The sequence below is a fragment of the Meriones unguiculatus genome, chromosome 18 (assembly GCF_030254825.1).
Source record: "Meriones unguiculatus strain TT.TT164.6M chromosome 18, Bangor_MerUng_6.1, whole genome shotgun sequence".
NCBI classification, from domain to species: Eukaryota; Metazoa; Chordata; class Mammalia; order Rodentia; family Muridae; genus Meriones; species Meriones unguiculatus.
Window position 1 is genome coordinate 19,198,023 of NC_083365.1, and position 17,419 is coordinate 19,215,441.

The 17,419-nt window shown below is 44.2% G+C and overlaps 1 protein-coding gene across 3 annotated transcripts in view; it reads right to left on the reverse strand.

The window, feature by feature from the left end:
* Window positions 1–17,419, reverse strand: part of Sqor (sulfide quinone oxidoreductase) — a 44,307-nt gene that overhangs the window by 12,284 nt on the left and 14,604 nt on the right. For all 3 annotated transcript variants that reach the window (XM_060371866.1, XM_021645065.2, XM_021645067.2), the window contains exons 2-5: window positions 12,241–12,491; window positions 9,104–9,274; window positions 4,532–4,585; window positions 1,553–1,747 (exon numbers count right to left, since the gene is read on the reverse strand). In XM_060371866.1, the coding sequence (XP_060227849.1) occupies window positions 1,553–1,747; window positions 4,532–4,585; window positions 9,104–9,274; window positions 12,241–12,474 (654 nt within the window). In that variant the 5' untranslated portion in view covers window positions 12,475–12,491. The remainder of the gene's footprint in view (window positions 1–1,552; window positions 1,748–4,531; window positions 4,586–9,103; window positions 9,275–12,240; window positions 12,492–17,419) is intronic.

Sequence of the window (17,419 nt, forward strand, 5' to 3'; positions counted from 1 at the left end):
ATGAACTTCCTGGGCATCAAAAGCAAGCACTACAGCTGTATCTTTAATCCGCCACCTCACTGGATCACGGCCGTTTACAGAGCTCAGGGGCGCATGCCCAGTGCTAGGTTCTAAGACCACAGTGGGCAATCCTCCCTCTCCCTTTCTCCTTCCCTCCCCTTTTATAGAAGCACAAGCCGGTTCAGGTCCTGCCTGGGCTCCATCCAAACCATCCCTCAACAAACCAAATACATCTCAGTAAAGGGCAGAGAGGGCAGAAACAGCTTCCACCGCTAGATGCCAGGTATATGCCACTGGCGATCATCAGCTCTCACACAGGTCGTCTTTGCGCAAACCTCCCTGATCCTCATTACAAAAAAACAAAACCTCTTTCCAAAAGCTCTGAAATGCCATCAGAACACTTTTTACCTTTAAAATTGGCATTTTGCCTATTTGGAAATACATGTATCAAGAGCCAGAAAATACTCCTAACCTTAAGCCTGAGTAAAGCAACAAGCCATTATATAGACATAGATTTAGATTTAGATATAGATACAGATACAGACACAGATAGATATAAATATATATAATTTATAATTAATTGCCTAACTACAGACATTAAAGTATTGAAACAATCACTAACAGTTTGGCAATGGACTTTTATACACAGTTTTAAAGAATGTCAGGGGACTATTTAATAGCATGAAGTATTTGGTGTATACGGTATGATTGTAACTGTGTCTTTAAGTCTATCAAAAAAATCTCTTCTAAGTTATGAGAACAGTTGAGTGTGCCTGAAGGGTGGTCTCTTCACAGCCCTGTGCCCGTGAACCCATGGAACAAAACTTTGAGAAATGCGAAGGCCGTAGATACAGGTGGACCTGGGGCAGGAGCTCTCTGCTGGCACCTAGCTTGACATCTCTGCCCTGACGAGTGAAAGGGTTAGACTAACTTTGTAACCTGTATGTCTTCTAAAGCCTATAGTTTTGAGTTTTAGGTTCAGGTTAAGCTAAAGCCTCTTAGTACCTTTCCAGAGAATGGAGAAATGTAACCCTATCTGTGAGGACAGATAGAAAAAAAGCGAGCAAGCAATGACCTTCACTCAGCAAAAAGAACACCAGACCCTAGTCTTCGACATAGTGTTTCTTAGCAACCCAGATGGCCCCAATTCTTCTTCTGAGTAGCTCCTGACCTCCAGCGAAAAGTCCACAGCCCCAATCTTCAAGGATGAGCTAACTACCCCCACCTTCAATTGCAGCTGCATCCACACTTGGCAGGACTGGCCAAGCTTGAGCACCTAAGACTAACCAATTATCTTACTTTATAGCTTCCTCATCCAATCCTAAATTGCCAAAACTGCAACTTCAAATTTCCCTAATTTTTTCTTTTAAAAACCTAAAGGCCTTTGTCTCCCGGTGCCACTCTTTGCTGACCCTCAGGGGTGACCCCATTGCGCAATGGTTAATAAACCTCTTGCTTTTGCAACGAGTCGTGGTCTGTGGGAGTTTCTGGGAAGGGCGCGATTTTGAACTCTTGAGCTGTGAGACCCCAGGTCTTACAAGAGGAGACACACCTTCCTGAAGTAGGCTTCTGATAGGTACATGATTTTCTGGGGAGCCCCAGCACACTTGACCGGAGTGTTGGGGAAGGTGAAAATGGCGTTGCCCTCCTTAAAGTCCTGCAGAGCCTTCCACGTCTTCTCTACCGTCTTCACCGAATAATTGGATCCTATTTTGGGGTAAGCAAAACCTTCGGGTAGTCCTTTAATCTGCAACCAAACACACAGAGAATCATTTGTTTGGTTGTTTTTATAGATTAAAAATTGTAAGATAGATTAAAAAAAATTTTACTCAGCCATGAGGAAAAATTAAATCATGACATTTGTAGAAAAATTAATACAACTGTATATCATTATATTTAGCAAACTCAGAAAAGCAAATAACATGTTTTTTCTCATATGCATATTATAGATTTTTTAGATGCAGATTATAGATGCATATTATAAATGTGTGTGTGTGTGTATACCCATCAAGGAAGTGGAAAGCAAACCATAAGAGGAAAGGAAGAGGCCATAAGAGAGGGAAAGGAGAGAAAGGGAAGCAACGGACATAAAAGCCGGAAGAAGGAATATTTAAGGGAAGGAAGGGGCCTCCTAATGAGGGGCGGGATGTGAAAAGACACATAAAGATGTCACCATGAAAACCTTAATTATGCATGCTAATTAACAAAATTAAGTAGAAGTACATTTCTTTTTGGTATGCATATAAATTTGCTATTTACCAGAGATGAAAGCAAATTTACATATTGAAAAAAATCTATCCCAATGCTTTTGGAGCCCTTGTTCCTTGCCACTTCAACAGCCTGTCAGACATCACAGGCCCGTCAGCTCCCCCAGTACTCACACACAGAACAGACAGGTGAATGAAAGGCTCAGACCACAGTGTGGCCCCTGAGGTCACCTGTCAAGCTGCCTAGGAGAACCCAGCCCCACCTCCCTGGACATGAGGCCGAAGTTGGGATACAGTTTTTCTCAGCTTCAGAGATAGGGCAGGGTACTAGCCACAACTGCCTTTAGGCAGGACCAGGGGCCGTTCACCCATGATGCCAATAACAAAAGAAGGAAATTACCCTCTCAGGTTGTGCAGATCAAACTCTTGGTGAGGCAGTCAAGTGAGGCATTAAAGACATGGACTTTGGAATACTTAAGACCTGGGTTCTGTCCCGCCTTTCCCACTTAACAGTGTCGTAGCTGAGTATATAACCTTGTATTTAAAAAACACTGTTAAGAGAAAGGGTACCCTGGCAGCCAAATCCTTCCAGGAAGTTCTGTGTTATGAGGCGTGTTTTATGCTCCCTCATCAATTAGTATTGCTTTCAGGAAACTCTGTGGCAGAGAGATGGGGGCAGAGAGGGGCAGATGAGCATCAGGAAAGAGAAGAAATAGAAATGCCCTTTGGTAGCAGTAGGCTGTGTGCTGGGGAGCTGAGGACTATCCCGTCTGTCACATGAGACAGACCAATGAGCAGGACACCATGCTGAAGATACTCAGTGGAGCTGGCATGAGAAAGAGCAGAGACATGATCTGTGTGCAGCATGAGATCCCCAAATGTCCAGCAGACACACTGGAGATCCCGCCTGCCAGAGACCATTGCATGCCTGCCTAGAGCTCCACGGGGATCCTGTGTCTGAAAATGGTTGCCTTCTTTTTTGCTTTACGTTCACTTGAGAAGTTTTCTAGAATTTTCCACCAAAGAGCAGCCAGTAGTGTGTTAGCCACAGTTACAATCCCTTAGCCTCAGTTTCCTCACCTATGAAAAGGAGGAAAAATACCTTCCTCACCGGAAGCTGTAAGGATCTCCAGCAACCCTCTGCATCTTCCCTTTTTCTCATTGGCATATCTGCACACACTTCCATAGTCTTTTTTTTTTTTTTTAAGAATTAAATACAGCCAGAGAAATTACTTACAACTGTTTCACATACATTCGTTTCCAAAGCTGAGTAGGGATTATCTAATGTACAGTTGCTAAAGGGTAAATTTGGAGCCGTCCAGAACAAGAAATAATACTAGTATTATCGCAGATACAATTGGGTAGATATCACAGATATCACTGATGATATCTAGCAATGATTCCATAGTAACGGCTGCCTTTGGAAAAAAAAAAGCTATTGTTTCTTAGCTTGCTACAAGAGCATGCTAAAAACTATCAATCCTGGCTTCTCCCACCCTCCTCAGAAGGCACAGATGCCACTAGAGAATCTTCATATATTATATTCCAACACATCTTCCACTACTCTCTCCATCCCTCCCCGGACATGTCATGGTTCTTCACGTATGAACATACCCCAAGACGTTTCCTGGGCCACCTCAACTGAGGTGGAATCATATCTGTAGCCTAGGTCAGCACCAGGCTTTAAGTGCTATAACTATTTGCCTACAATTTCCGACATGCTCCTGGAAACCACAAAAACGAATGAATTTCTCTAGTGCGTTCTAGGAAAATCAGCTTGAACCTCACAATGCCCAGTGAACATGTAGCTCCTAGGTAGTATTTATATTGTTGGTCACTTCATACCCAAAACACTCAAGTCTCTATGCAATAAAAACTAAATATGCTCCCAGAGTCTGATGAACTAACTGCTTTGTTCTGCTGTCTCAGCCTGCTTAAGAATTCACAAGCTAGATCTGATTTGCAAAGGAAAGCCAAAGCTTTTCTGTGGCCAACTCGGTCCTACATAATAAGGCAAGCTTCCTGCAAGTACAGAGAGACCTTGTTTCTGCCAGAAACACAGTTAGGGCAAGGACATCTGAACTGTACTTAAGCTTTAAAGCTAAAACACAATGCTATCATTGACAGAATCTTAGAGAAGACCTTCTTTTGCATCATGAAAAAGAGTCTGAGAAATAAGCTAGACTTGGGGGTGGGGCCAGTACCGTAGAACCATTTTCCTATCATTTCCCTATTACAAATGAATGTGAAAAGGGAGTAGCGTGTCTTGGTTTTATCTTAGCATAAATTGGAGGGTGTAACACAGCAACGACTGAAGACCGTACCTTCTCATAGTCCAGCTGGATTCCAAGAGCGATGATAAGATATTTGTAGGAGATCTACAACACACACCAAAAATATATAGTATTAGACCAATGCTCAGAAATCAGCGCCATGCCTCCTTCTGTTCATGTGACTGTCTCCTGGTGGATGGGGGTGGACAAAGCAGACAAATTTGGATACACACTACAGTTGTACCCTTCCTCCTTTTCTGTTGCCTCACATCTGTCTCACTGCTTCAGAAATCCTGAGCCTGACCTCTGAAAGCTTGGGGTGCCTATGATTTTACACATGGAGAATGACAGGTCATAATCCTTCCTGCAATACTTTTGTTTTACATATTGTAGTGGTTAAGACAAATTCCTAATCTCAAAACAAGAGCCAATTATTTTTAGAACCATGGGTAATATATGAAACTGACCTATACTCTGAACTGAACCAACATCACACTTGGGAAACTTCCTTCGAAGGTCACTGAATAGTACATTATACAATTGTTTGTGCTTCAGGAGTCAAATAGGCATTGTGGTTGTTCATGTGCATAAATATGGTAATGAGCATACATGTTTAGGATCAAGGGGAAGTTGCATTGGGATGAGAAACTGGAAGAGGGATGCAAAGTGTGAGAGCATCCCTTAAAATAGCTAAACAAAGAAGACACTTGAATAAGACCCAGGAGCCTAGCAAGGAGATACGAGTGGGAATCTCCTTGATCTCAGATTGAACAAAGGAGGCCAGAAAGCAAGCTGAGCAAACCACAGCTGAAAAGACTAGGCTGTACCTGGAGAGCCTAGAGGTTGCTGGAGAGGACCCACTCACCATAAAGGACGATTGGCCCCGGAGTTCCCAGGGTCAAGTGCCTCTTGCTTTTGCCTCAAGCCCTTTCCAGAGCTCCCTTAGCACAGAGCACATGATGCCTTACGGGAGTAGGCATGTTATACAGAAGCCATGCCTTCCTCACTTCATAGGTAAAGGTTATACTCCCAGAGGATAAAGGTTGTACCCTCTCCTTACAGTCCTAGAACCTAGAGAGGAGCTCAGCAATGCTTGCCGTATAAATAAATACATGGAGGAACAGTTTTAGTGGCATTAAAAAAAAAAAAGTTATCAAAGTTAACAGAAAATTTAAAAAAAAAAAAAGTCTTTAGATCTGCATACTCTGCCCACACAGAGAGTGAACACCTTGACATTCTTGGTTCTACAGGAAAGCCAGCCACTGAAGGGCATGGGGAGTGATAAGAGGTCTGGGGTCTGCAATTTTGCCCTACTTGGAATACAATTTGTATTATTAGTATTATCATGAACGAAGCATCTGAGAAGAAGAGATGGGAACACAACAGAAAGGCCTAGAATCAGCAGGACTGTTCTCTCCCACAGTTGGGTGCCGTGTGTGCCTTTTTCAGTGACAGCATAGTGATGATTCATGTTGAGTTCAAGGTCAGTTCATGACTTTCTGTCTTTCCCACATGACCCTGTGCTAAGTCAGGCTTTCCCTGTCCTGCAAGAGAATAAAGCTGTCCTTGATTTTACCTAAAAGCAGAAAGGCACAGATACAAGCACATACAAGTAAATTTAGGTGCATATGTTTTATCTAAGCTTTTTAAAGGTTTATATATTGTTGTTCCTCTGATGGTAGCTCAGAACTGCCTCCTTTTCCTCGGTATCTCCAGGAGACCAGATTAAACTGCATATTATTATTATTCTTCATTCATAAGAGCAAGCACCATGGTTTGTTTACCTGGCAGTCTTTGGCCTCTCCCTGACAAAACACATCGCTCCTTGGTGCAACCAGGCCTGCCTCACTGAGTAGAGCCCTTAGAGGTCTAGGGCGTCCCCAGGGTTCTCTGTAGCAGCCTTCATTATCTTGAGGATAATCAATATTTTATATCTTTTGAGAATAAGAGCCCTGGTAGGTGTTCTGACCACGTATCATTTGTGACTGCCAAGGCTCAGGAACTTGGGGAAACTGTAGGAAGTTGTTTTGAGGTCAGGGAAGAGGCCATCGGATCTGGTAGGATACTCTACCAGGACTTCATTGAGCAGAGTTCTGCACAGGCTGGAAGCATCCGAAATCAGTACATAACGTCCCGTGGGAGACATCTTGTTGGTTTTAACTCATCCTCCCACTACGTCTGAGTCTTTCCGATTTACGATTCTTGTTACCCACTTAGCAATTTTTGCCACAGATGGGCTCGGTTAAGTTCAAGTTTTAATTTTGTAGCATGTCCCTAGAGAGCCTTCTTCAGACTGCATAAATTAATCAGTGTTTTTCAGCAAGCATAATTCAGTTTACCAAATCATTCTAGTCTTAGTTTACCTTCTCCTGCCACAGACACCAGGGGGAAAGTGGGCTTGTAGGCATTGCTATGACCTAAACTGTCTCTGACACTCCTGCTCAGGAGTCTGTGTTCTAGGCCACAGCTTTCTTTCTTCTCTGAACTTCAGTGGTTTCCTTTTTACCCCTCCTAGTCCAGCCATACTGGCTTCTTTTTCCTGCAATCCTCCTGCTTCCTTCTTTCCCCAGGACATTTGCATGTAGCTCCCACCTCTCACCCTACATAATGCCTACTCACCCTTTCACTTAGAAAGGATTCCTTTAGGCAAGCCTTCCTTGGCCTGACAAACCTGATTGGATCTTGCCATGCTATGGCTCGGTAATTTCTCGTACGCTTATCTGAAACCCTTATCTTTCACATCAGACTGAGTTTCTGAGTTTCTTTCTTGCTAATTGTTGTAAGTTCAGTCTTCAGATTGACGTCTAGGACAAAGAAGGTGTGCAGTAAATCCCTGTAAGGAAGCCGCGTCTCTGTTTCTTCATCTGTGAAACGGGAATGATGCCTGCCTTGCTGAGCTGCTCTGAGCACTCACTGAGTGGAAATGTTGCAAAGCGTCTCGAGCAGGGCTGTGCACAGGTGCGTGCCCGGGGAAGTGCTGTTACTGGTTCATAAAGAACATTTTAAAAGGAAGGCGAATACGAACTGCATGTTCACCATGAGCCAGCACAGCTTAGTCACTGGCTGGAGGCAAGTTTGTCATCTTTGAACCTTCGCTGGCACCCTTCTGTTCCTAAATTACTATGTGACATTTATTTGGTAGGCGAGCCTGGAGTTTTGCAAGGGTTTAGCTGCTGATTTACTAGGCTGTTAGCGTCAGGATCCCTCACCCTGTTCCCACTCCCATCCCCGTATGGGAAAGGAAAATACTTGTCCATATTAGGCCATCTGGCAAGGCCTATGCTGGTCTCTGCAACTGCTCAAAAGTCTTGTCTATAAGCTTTGCAGTTCCTTAGTGTTTGGGTCAGCTGCCTTGGAAGCTCATTCAAAGGGCTTGTTTTGTGTTTGGTTTTGTTTTTTGGGTTTTGTTTTGTTTATTGTTTTTTTTTTCTAGCTGGGCTTTATTGTTTCTTAATGACCTTCCTCCCGTAAGCTTGTCTGTGCCCAGTCCTTACAAATAATCAGTGTTACACTCTGACGAAACCACCAAGGTATGTGTAGAGCCAAATATCTTTCCATTACAGTGTTCCTGTGTTGTCCCTTTAGGACATCATCCCAGATCCCAGGCCTCCTGTTGCTCCCCATGCCCTTCAATGGTTGGCTTTCCTACAGAATCAAGAATGCCAAGGGATTGACTCTCTGGATGGCACAGAGTACAGGTCAGGATGGATCTTGCTATCTGTCTACTTTGATGACAGTATTTTTCACAAGCAACTGAAAGCGTTTGTAGACCCATTCATCCAGCAAGCGTTGCTGAGTTCCTCACTAGTTCTAGGACTGCAAGGATAAAAATGTAACCTTTTCCCTCTAGGGCTGTTCTGTGAAATGAGAGAGGGCATGGCTTCTGTGTAACATGCCCACTGCCACAAAGCATCATGGGCTCTATTCTAAGGGGGCCTGTGGCAAGAGTGAGTTCCCTGGAGAACTGACTGGCAGCTGCTGTTCTGGGCTCAGCAGCAGGTAGAAAAACATGAAACCGCAGCTGGATACTGGGCCTGTGCTCTCACCATTATACTCTCAACTGATCCATCGACTATGAAGAAAAGTTGTTGAAAAGCCAGTGGGTCTAGTGTAGAAGGAAACCTCTAAACAATGTAAGCACTTCTGAACCTCATCTCCGGCAACATCATTTCCCCTTAGTGCTGGGACAAACCTTAGTCACATGACTCCACTAACTGTCAGGGAGAATGCCCCTACTGTGACTGATGGATATTTCCCAATGTTCACCTCCTATGGAAAGCTGGTTGTCAGTTAGATACACTAGCTTACTTCAAAGAAAAGGGAAAACTTGCCTGGTATTTTAATACATAGAAATAGCACTTGTTCAAAAAAAAAATTCAGTCACAAGACTCTATACTAGTCAAGAAGGTCCACTGTATCAAATACTTGTTTTAGTTTATTAATTCAAAACTATTCAATCCTTCCACCTATTTCATTTGCTATGCACTGCTGTTTCCTGCAGCTTCTAACACAGAGAGGGAAATTCCATCACATCTGCACCATCTTCCATCCTGAGGGTGTGCAACCCGAGAATGACCAACCCACCCCCAGACGACAAGAAAGCCCAGCAGCCCTGACGGTTACCTCCTTGCCATTGTCCGTGCGGATACAGTCCTTGTCTGGGTTCAGCTCTGCCACTCTGTCTTGAATCCACTCCACCCCGGATGGAATCACACTCGCTGTGGAACGGCCGGATGACGACAACTGTTTAGCACCAGCACCCACTAGTGTCCAGATTGGCTGATAGAAATGCCTCTGAGAAACAAAGTATTATGGAGGTTTGTCTCCGTTTGAACCTCCTCTAAAGCATCTTAGTTGAAGTTATTTCAGTTAGACTCTAAATAGGTCCCTCCTGACCCTTAAGAACATTGCATAGAAAAGTCTGCAGAGGGATTAACTCCACAGTGTTGGGTCTTCTAATATGTTAACTCTGATCGACCATCACCAACCAAGAATACATCCAAGACCAACAAAACAACGTGATAAGCTGTCTTTAATGGCTACTGGATTAGCCACAACTGTTTCTTTCTAAACGCTGACTTGATGTTTATTATGAATTATTACATGTATGCAATATAGATAGATCATACATATCTACTTATGTTTATATGAGTATAGAGAGTAATGAAAATTAAGTCCAGAAGCAATAGCATGGTTTCTTCAAATAATGTGAAGATTATGGACAGTCTGAAAAGCTCACTGCATTTCTGAGGTTACCAAAACCTCACTATCTTCAAACTATTTTCCCACAAAGACTTCAGATGCTTCATCTGTCTGGCTCATCTGTCCTTTCTTTCTCAGGGGTTCTACCCCCAAAGCCAATAGGTACAATACGGTTCTCCACAAAGCAACTCACAAATAAATTCTTATAGTCTTCTGTAGTGCCCTTGCTTCAGATAGCCTATTCTTAAAGCTACATTAATTGTAAGAGTTCTGGCCTCAGGACAAAAGGCAGGTTAACTTAATGGCTTGAGAATTCACTCATTAGGTGTACCAAGAAACAAAAACTCTACATATTGCCAAAAATGTTTCTGGCATTTGGGCCAGTTTGGCTGGCCAGAGTAGCCTAGAACCCAGAGGGTGATAAAGGAGACCTAAGGATCATTTGTAATCTCCCTAAGGTCAATAATGACTGTGATCCTGAAATAGGAAGGAAGAGGTCTCCAGCTGTGAGAGATCATCAATTTTTAGTCCATCTTGAATGGAAAAGTGGAACAAAAACACCAGCTCAAGAGTTTCTTTAGTGCACAAACATCAGCTCCAGCAATCAGGCACAGCAAGCATCCAAAGCTTTAGCATGACCAGGCTCTTTCAAGAAAGGTTCCATGAGCCCTTCCTCACAGGGCAGGATGGATCTGGCTGTCCAGCCCACAGCCATCCTATCGCAAAGGCTTCTTATCCCATCTGATCTTGGAAGCTAAGCAGGCTCAGGCCTGGTGATCATTTGAATGAGAGAAATGGCTGCTCGGTTCCCAGAAAAGCTATACAAATGAGAAAGAAGAAATCAGTGAGAGATGCACTGTGGGTCAGCCACAATCCAGCGTGCACCAGAGAAGACAGCCACCTGACACAGCCACAGACCACTGTCATTTAAGGCGGTCTTCCCGAGCTGAAACAGCTGTACTATGTCTTAGGGGAAGTCTCATTCCCTGACAGAAAAAGGAAATGTTTTTCTTGTCCTACCCAACTACCTCAACACAGGCCCTGGGCCTACTTGCCTTTCTTCTCCCAAGGGGACAGATCCCAGCTGGCCCGTATCTAGCTCCTCCCTTGGGAAACATGAGTCAAACCACAGAAAGTCATGTGTATTTCTCAGAAGCTTTCGCAATCTTAAACTGTTTCTGTGGACCAATATCTCACTTGGGCTCCCCTCCTCAGACCAAGTGCCTGCTCTAGCCCAGGGTATGTTTCTAGTCCCCTTAGACACAACTTCTGCAAGCCCATGGACAGCTTTCTCAAGGTGATCCTGCCCATGTCTCTTCACCCCTTCTCCAGGAAAGCACAGATATGGGAAGGACGCTGCCCACTGATTTCCCCTGAACAGAAGGCTGGGATAGGAGGATATCGTGAGTTGAATCAAGTCTCCTAAGAGAGGTGTGTTGCTAGTCAAAGCCCAGATCAGCTGACAGTGGCCATATCTGAAAACATATGGTCACATTAAGATGAGGTCATACTTAAAGAATGGGCACCATCTCTCCTATAAATTGTATCCTTATAAGAACGTTATATGGACACCTGTGACAATGTTGTGCAGGACTATCCTCAGGGCTATACTGCCTCATCTTCAGGAGGTCAACAAGATCACCGCAACTGGTTTTGTTGATTTTTGACATTCCATCGTAGAAGCAGGGGGTGGGGAGGGTCATGGGACCTTCTACTGAATATCCTGCCACCCAATCCAATCAGTTGTACACAATTCTAATCGCATGTGGTCATGGGGATCCCAGGAAAGGGTTGGCGTAGAGAAGGGCTCTATAATACACAGCCATGGAGGAATTAGCATCATGCAGATCTCCCAGCGAGGCTACCTCAGGATGGCCTATGCTCCTGCTCAAAGCTCCTCCCCGACGCTCTGTGAGAAACCCTAGTAAACTCTTTGGTTTCTGCGGTCAAACTTTGGTTTCTTTTGTGGAGTTTATAGGAGTGGAGTATACTTTTCTGAACCCCTAGCCCACACCAAGGTGAAAATACCCACAACAACAATTAGAGGATAGCGTGCGAAGACAGGGACCACCCTTGCAGAGGTGCTTGCAAACCTGGGCTGACAAGGATCACTCCTAACTGCTAGAGCCTGAGAGGGGAGGCAGAGCAAACCACATCCAACCTCCAGAGGGTGAACAACACTGTCAATAGTTTGAGACTGGCAGCCTCAAAAAAAGTGAGAGGATATGTGTTTTCTGTTTTAGCCACTCACGTTGTAGTAATTTGTTGTGGCATTCCTAATGAGCTAGAACTACAGAGACACAAAACGCTTAGGGGTCTGGCCTCACTCCAGGCACCCTCCACTCTCTCCCAGTGCCTTTTCATTATTATTTTTTTAAAGAATTTTTCATGTAATATATTTGATCATATTTTTCCCCTCCCGAAACTCCTCCCAGCTCTTTGCTACCTCCCCGTTCTTATGCTCATGAAAAGCATTAAGCAGAAGACGTAAAAACCCCGTGCCCACCCAGCCTAATGCATACACATACACGCTCTCCCTCATGCGAAGGGGCACTTACCTCGCTGGGTTCAACGATGGCCACATTTTCTGCTCCCACTTTCCTCTTCATGCGAGTGGCCATGGTGATTCCGCCACTTCCCCCGCCCAGTACCAGCACCTCATAGTGGTTCTTGGCTGTGCAACAGGCTCCTGTGTGCAGCTGGAGGGGCCCAGCCTGCTGAGTGCCCAGCCTAAGGAAATGGGCAAAGAGCCGGGCACGTGGACTGGAGACAACAGTGACCAACGGGGCCATCGCCAGGCTAGATCAGGCTAAAAGGAAGCAGAGGAGACTGTAAGTGCCAAGGAAAGATCACTCTGTGACCCTAGGAAGAGGAGGCTGGCATCAGATTGGCTCTATTTGGAACCTACTGCCTTTTGCTTAAAGTCTGTCTTCCTTCCGGGAAGCCAGCTTCCTGAGAACTGCGGATTGGTGCCTAATGGCTAATCTTTCCCTTTTCCTCCCCACCTGCTATTAGGCCGCCTAGGACTGTTTGAAGGTGCATCTCTCCCCTTTTATACTTATCTGTGCGTGTTTGAGTGCCTACATGCAGGTAGAGAACAACTGTTGGCATCATTCTCTCCTTCACCATGTGGGTCTGGGGATCAACTCGGGTAGCAAGCGTTTTTATCTGTTAAGCCATCTTGCCAGCCTTTTATGGGTGGTAATGAGCTTTTAGATGGGCACTAGGCACTGAACTCTGTCCGCTACACGAGCAGGAATTGCACTTAACCACTGAGCCATCTCTCCAGCCCCTCTCCCCCTTTAGAATCTCACTAAAACAATTGTCTCTACCCATCCTTGTCCATCTAGAATACTATTTATTTCTCTCTAGCTGTCTTCCATTCTCTCAGGTCCATCCAAACGTTTCTTTGGCTGTTAAGCCGACTAAAGTGGACCTACGGGTCTGCCTCTGGAGACCTGTAATGCTCCCTGCTTCACAGAGCACCTGTGACCTTGCTAAAGGAGCACCAGTTGACTAAGAGCCTGACTTTCTGCCACCCAGAGTCCATCCTGACCATAGCAGTCAGGGCCTCGGCCCCCAGGTAAGAGGTCCCTGGCTCTGTTTGTCCAAGGAAGAACAGTTAAATCAAACTCGTTAGCTGTACAAGCAAAGGCCTTTGGTACATTGAGCACTTTCAAGCAGATGATTAATAGGAACCATAAAAACAGCCTTGCCTGGCATCAGAAAGTTGTGCTTTATGTAAAGAATCTGATCATGCTGCTAACCAGTCTTTGATTGCATTGACTTCACAAACAAGTCCTCCTGAAGGGTCTCCCAGAGCCACTTCTACCTTAGGAAGATGAGCACCCACTCTGAGCAGTCAGTTCCTCAGGAGAAAGGCCAGGGGGCTTCTCAAAACCTGCCCTTTGTGCTCACCACGCATAGCACTGGCCTGAGTGCAGGACGTCACTCACTTGTATGATGGAAGGGTTCAGAAACCACAGTGCCCCAAATGTCCCTATGTTTCAGCCCTGTGAGTTCAACCAGGGTCCCAAGAACCCTTTAATTCAAATACAAACACCTCCTAGTAAGATTCCTAGATGACAACATCACCACTACATGGAGATGACTTAATTATAATGCCCACACGCCCACAGCCTGGAAAAGAGGCCTAGGGAATGCCGAGCTGAGTAGTAGGAAGAAGGGAAAACACTGAAGGAGGAAATGATATGAGATGGGGGAGCAGATGACAGTTTTAATGAATATTAATTCAGTGGCAGAGCTTTGGCAAAGCCGAACATTCCTCAAACTTTCAAATATGAGGCCCACAGAAAGTGGAGCAGGCTCATCCATTACTGCCTCCTGTCTAAAAGCAACTCAACGGCTCTAGAAAAATAATACCCGGCATCCCTCCACCCCACGCTTCTGTGTCTTGGTATAAGAAGCAAGTTCTGACATGGAAAAAAGGTATTACAAAGACGTCTCAGGCATGCTTGCTCATTAAACAGGCAGCCCTCTGCTAACAGTTTGTGAGCAATACTGATAAGATCCTAGGACAAAGGACAACAGACTCCACCCAGGCAGGGGTAGTCCAGGCTCTCGACTATTTCCACAGATGTTAACTTTTGATCACTTCAGTTTTACACGGAGACGGAGAGTTCCGAATGTCAAACGTTGAGGAAAAGTTGTATAAAATATGATTACAACAGTGACTCGTGAAATCTTTTAAGATCTTAATGTGTACAAAGAGTATATCAAATGCTTAAAGTTGGGATACAAATAAACATATATTATAGCATATCAAATATATATATATTATATATATATATACATATATGTTATCCCAACACAGTAAACATATTTTAAAAATAAAAAATAGCCAAAATGTTACATGGAGTAAGAACTTTCTCTGGATTTTAGAGTAATGGATGGCTGATTTTTTTTCTGCCTTTCTGCATTTTATAAATTTACTAAACACATATTAAAGAATAATATACACATTTCAATGATAACAAGTGATATTGATGATATCTTTTCTGTCAGCATCGAGCCTGTGAGTGGACTACTGTTATTGTCCTAATGTATAGGTGACAAAACTGAGGCAGAGAGCACTTGTGTGGCTCTCTCCAGGTTATACAGTGGCTTATCAGGAAGATCCAACCTTTTGACATTGTGATATGTGCTTTGTCATCTACAAACGTGTTGGGCCACATTCATAGGCATCCTGGGATACGTGTTGCACAGACCTGTGAGATCCTGAATGTCCCCAAAGCCCCAGGTATTAAAGCTTGGTCTTCAACCTAATGGCACTATTGGGTGGTAGCTTTAGAAGGTGAGACCCGGTTGGAGAAAGTTGGGTAATAGAAAGCATGCACCTCAAGAAGCCCTTGGGACCTTGATCTCTATTTCCTCCACACAGAGCCCTGTCTCTCTGCCACCTAGCCACCACGAAGTGGGCAGCCCTCCACGCCGCAGTGATGCTCTGACTCAGCACAGACCTAGTGCAGTGAGGCAAAGTGACTTCCGACGGAGACCCCTGGAAGCATGAACCAAAGGGAACCAACTGTTCCTCCATTATGTTGTCCCGGATTTTCATCACAGGGATAGAAAATTAACAAGCAGAAACAGTAGAGAAACAATGCCCGAATGATAATGTTAAGTGTGTGTGGGAGGGTGGAGATTATTTTCCACAGCCTCCCAGAAGGAGAAAGCATCTTCTACTGTTCTCACACAACAGCTTAGGTTCATGGAAAGAGTTTTATTTCATTTCTTTTTTTTTTTAAGGCAACCTAAAAGAAGGCAGTGCTAAGTTTCTGGTTTGCAGCCACTCCAATTTAAATTACTTGACCTCAGTTCTTTGAAACTTGAAGATGTTTCCCTCACTCAGCCAAGAAAGCTATTTCTATTTTATTTCAGTCCGTCTCTGGATTCAGTGTACTCAAGAACAATGCCTTCCAAGCTATTTTTTTCAACTTCTTTAATGAACAGTAGAGCGTGCAGCTATTAAGGCCATATTCTGCTTTAAAATACACAATTCCAAAACCACAAATGCATTAGGGGAAATGTCTCACATGCCCTAAAATGCTTTAAATCCACAGCCTTTTTTTTTTTTTTCTAGCTATTCACCATCAGATCAGAAAAGTCCGGAACTATTACCCAACGTTGTGAATGAAGACTATGAGGCCTGGAACAATGTCAAAAGCTAGGGGAAAAGAAGGCGGTGGAAACAGCCATAAGCATGATAGTTAATATCTCATTTTAGAACTGTAGTCCACTAGCAATTGTGAATGTGTGTGTGTGTGTGTGTGTGTGTGTGTGTGTGTGTGTACATGCATGCATGTGTGACTTTGTTCCACAGTCTGAGTTCAAAGCTCCTCCAACTTTAACATTCTCTGACTTTCCACCATTGGGGTGATTCACGGTAGTATCCCTAGACTCCACTCAGGACCAGGAGAGTCAAATATTACGACGATTACAGGGCTGAGACTTTGAGCCCCTCCTCTGACCCACAAGAAGGGAGGAGAAGCAGTAGGGCTGAATGAGCTTCCAAGAACTTCCCCCTGGTTACAAGCACAGAGGCTCTGGGACAGTGGCATGTCCAGACACTGTGCTCCCCATGCCTTCCATTCGGGTATTTTTGTGTTTAATCCTTTGTAATAAGCCAGTAAATGCCAGGTAAGTGGTTCCCAGAGTTCTACGGGAAGTCCTAGATAGTAATCAAACTTGTAGGATGATATCGGGAAATTCAGAATTTATACCAACCAGACAAATGTGAGGGTCACCTGGGACAGTATTTGCTGGGGGGAATCTGAAGTGTGGTCTGTGACACTGATCCTGGAACTTTTAATGTTGACAAAACTATTTAATTGAATTGTTTAAATGTTCGATTGGTATCAAAGAATGGGTTAGTGTTGGTGAAATAAAAGAGACATTTGGGGTTAGAAGCCATGTCGAGAAATTCTACAAGAGGAAACAGGCATTTCTGACATTGACCTAAACCAGAACATCAGACAAGTCATGGGAGGGACAGCCACACGATCTTACCTGGAAGACAGAAAAGAGAAAAAAAGGAAGACCAAGCTTGACCTTGAGGTCAGCAGAGAGGTAATAGAAAACACTGTCAACAAAATAAGAATGGAACGTAGGTCTGATGCAACTCCTCAGTCTCCCAGAACACAGTTTGGAACCTGAGCACTGGCTGGTTTAAATGTCTTCACTATTGATGTTTCAGGATGAAGCAGCCACTTTATCTCTACGTTCTTATAAAGTAAAACACACACTTTAACAAATCAATATAGAAGACTAACTTAAAGTCCATTTGCAAGTGGCACATTCAATATAGTTCACAATTAAGTGATACCATGCTTTTAAGCTAGATGAAAATCCCTCAGTTGGTCCTAAATCAATTGAGTGCCTCCTTTAAAAGATAGAAATAGACACGTGGACACAGTCAAATCCCTGCTGGCTGAGGGGTCAGCAAAACTGCCTGGACCTCTCCACTTACATCACTTACTGGCAACCTTTTCACAGCTGGCCCTCCCTAAGTAAGCAGGGCAGACTGCCTGTGGCCAAAGGTCCTTAGTCTTCCATCACCTGGAGTGCCTCTTACTGGGCTGTGAGCAGCCAGAATGCCTACCTGAGTTCAAACAGACCTAGCATCTCAGCAATTATTATCTACAGCATTTCTGATGGAAGACCCATCACCTCTTCAAGCTTGGATCAACCCGTGGATCTTTCAGCTTTTGAGGAAACAAT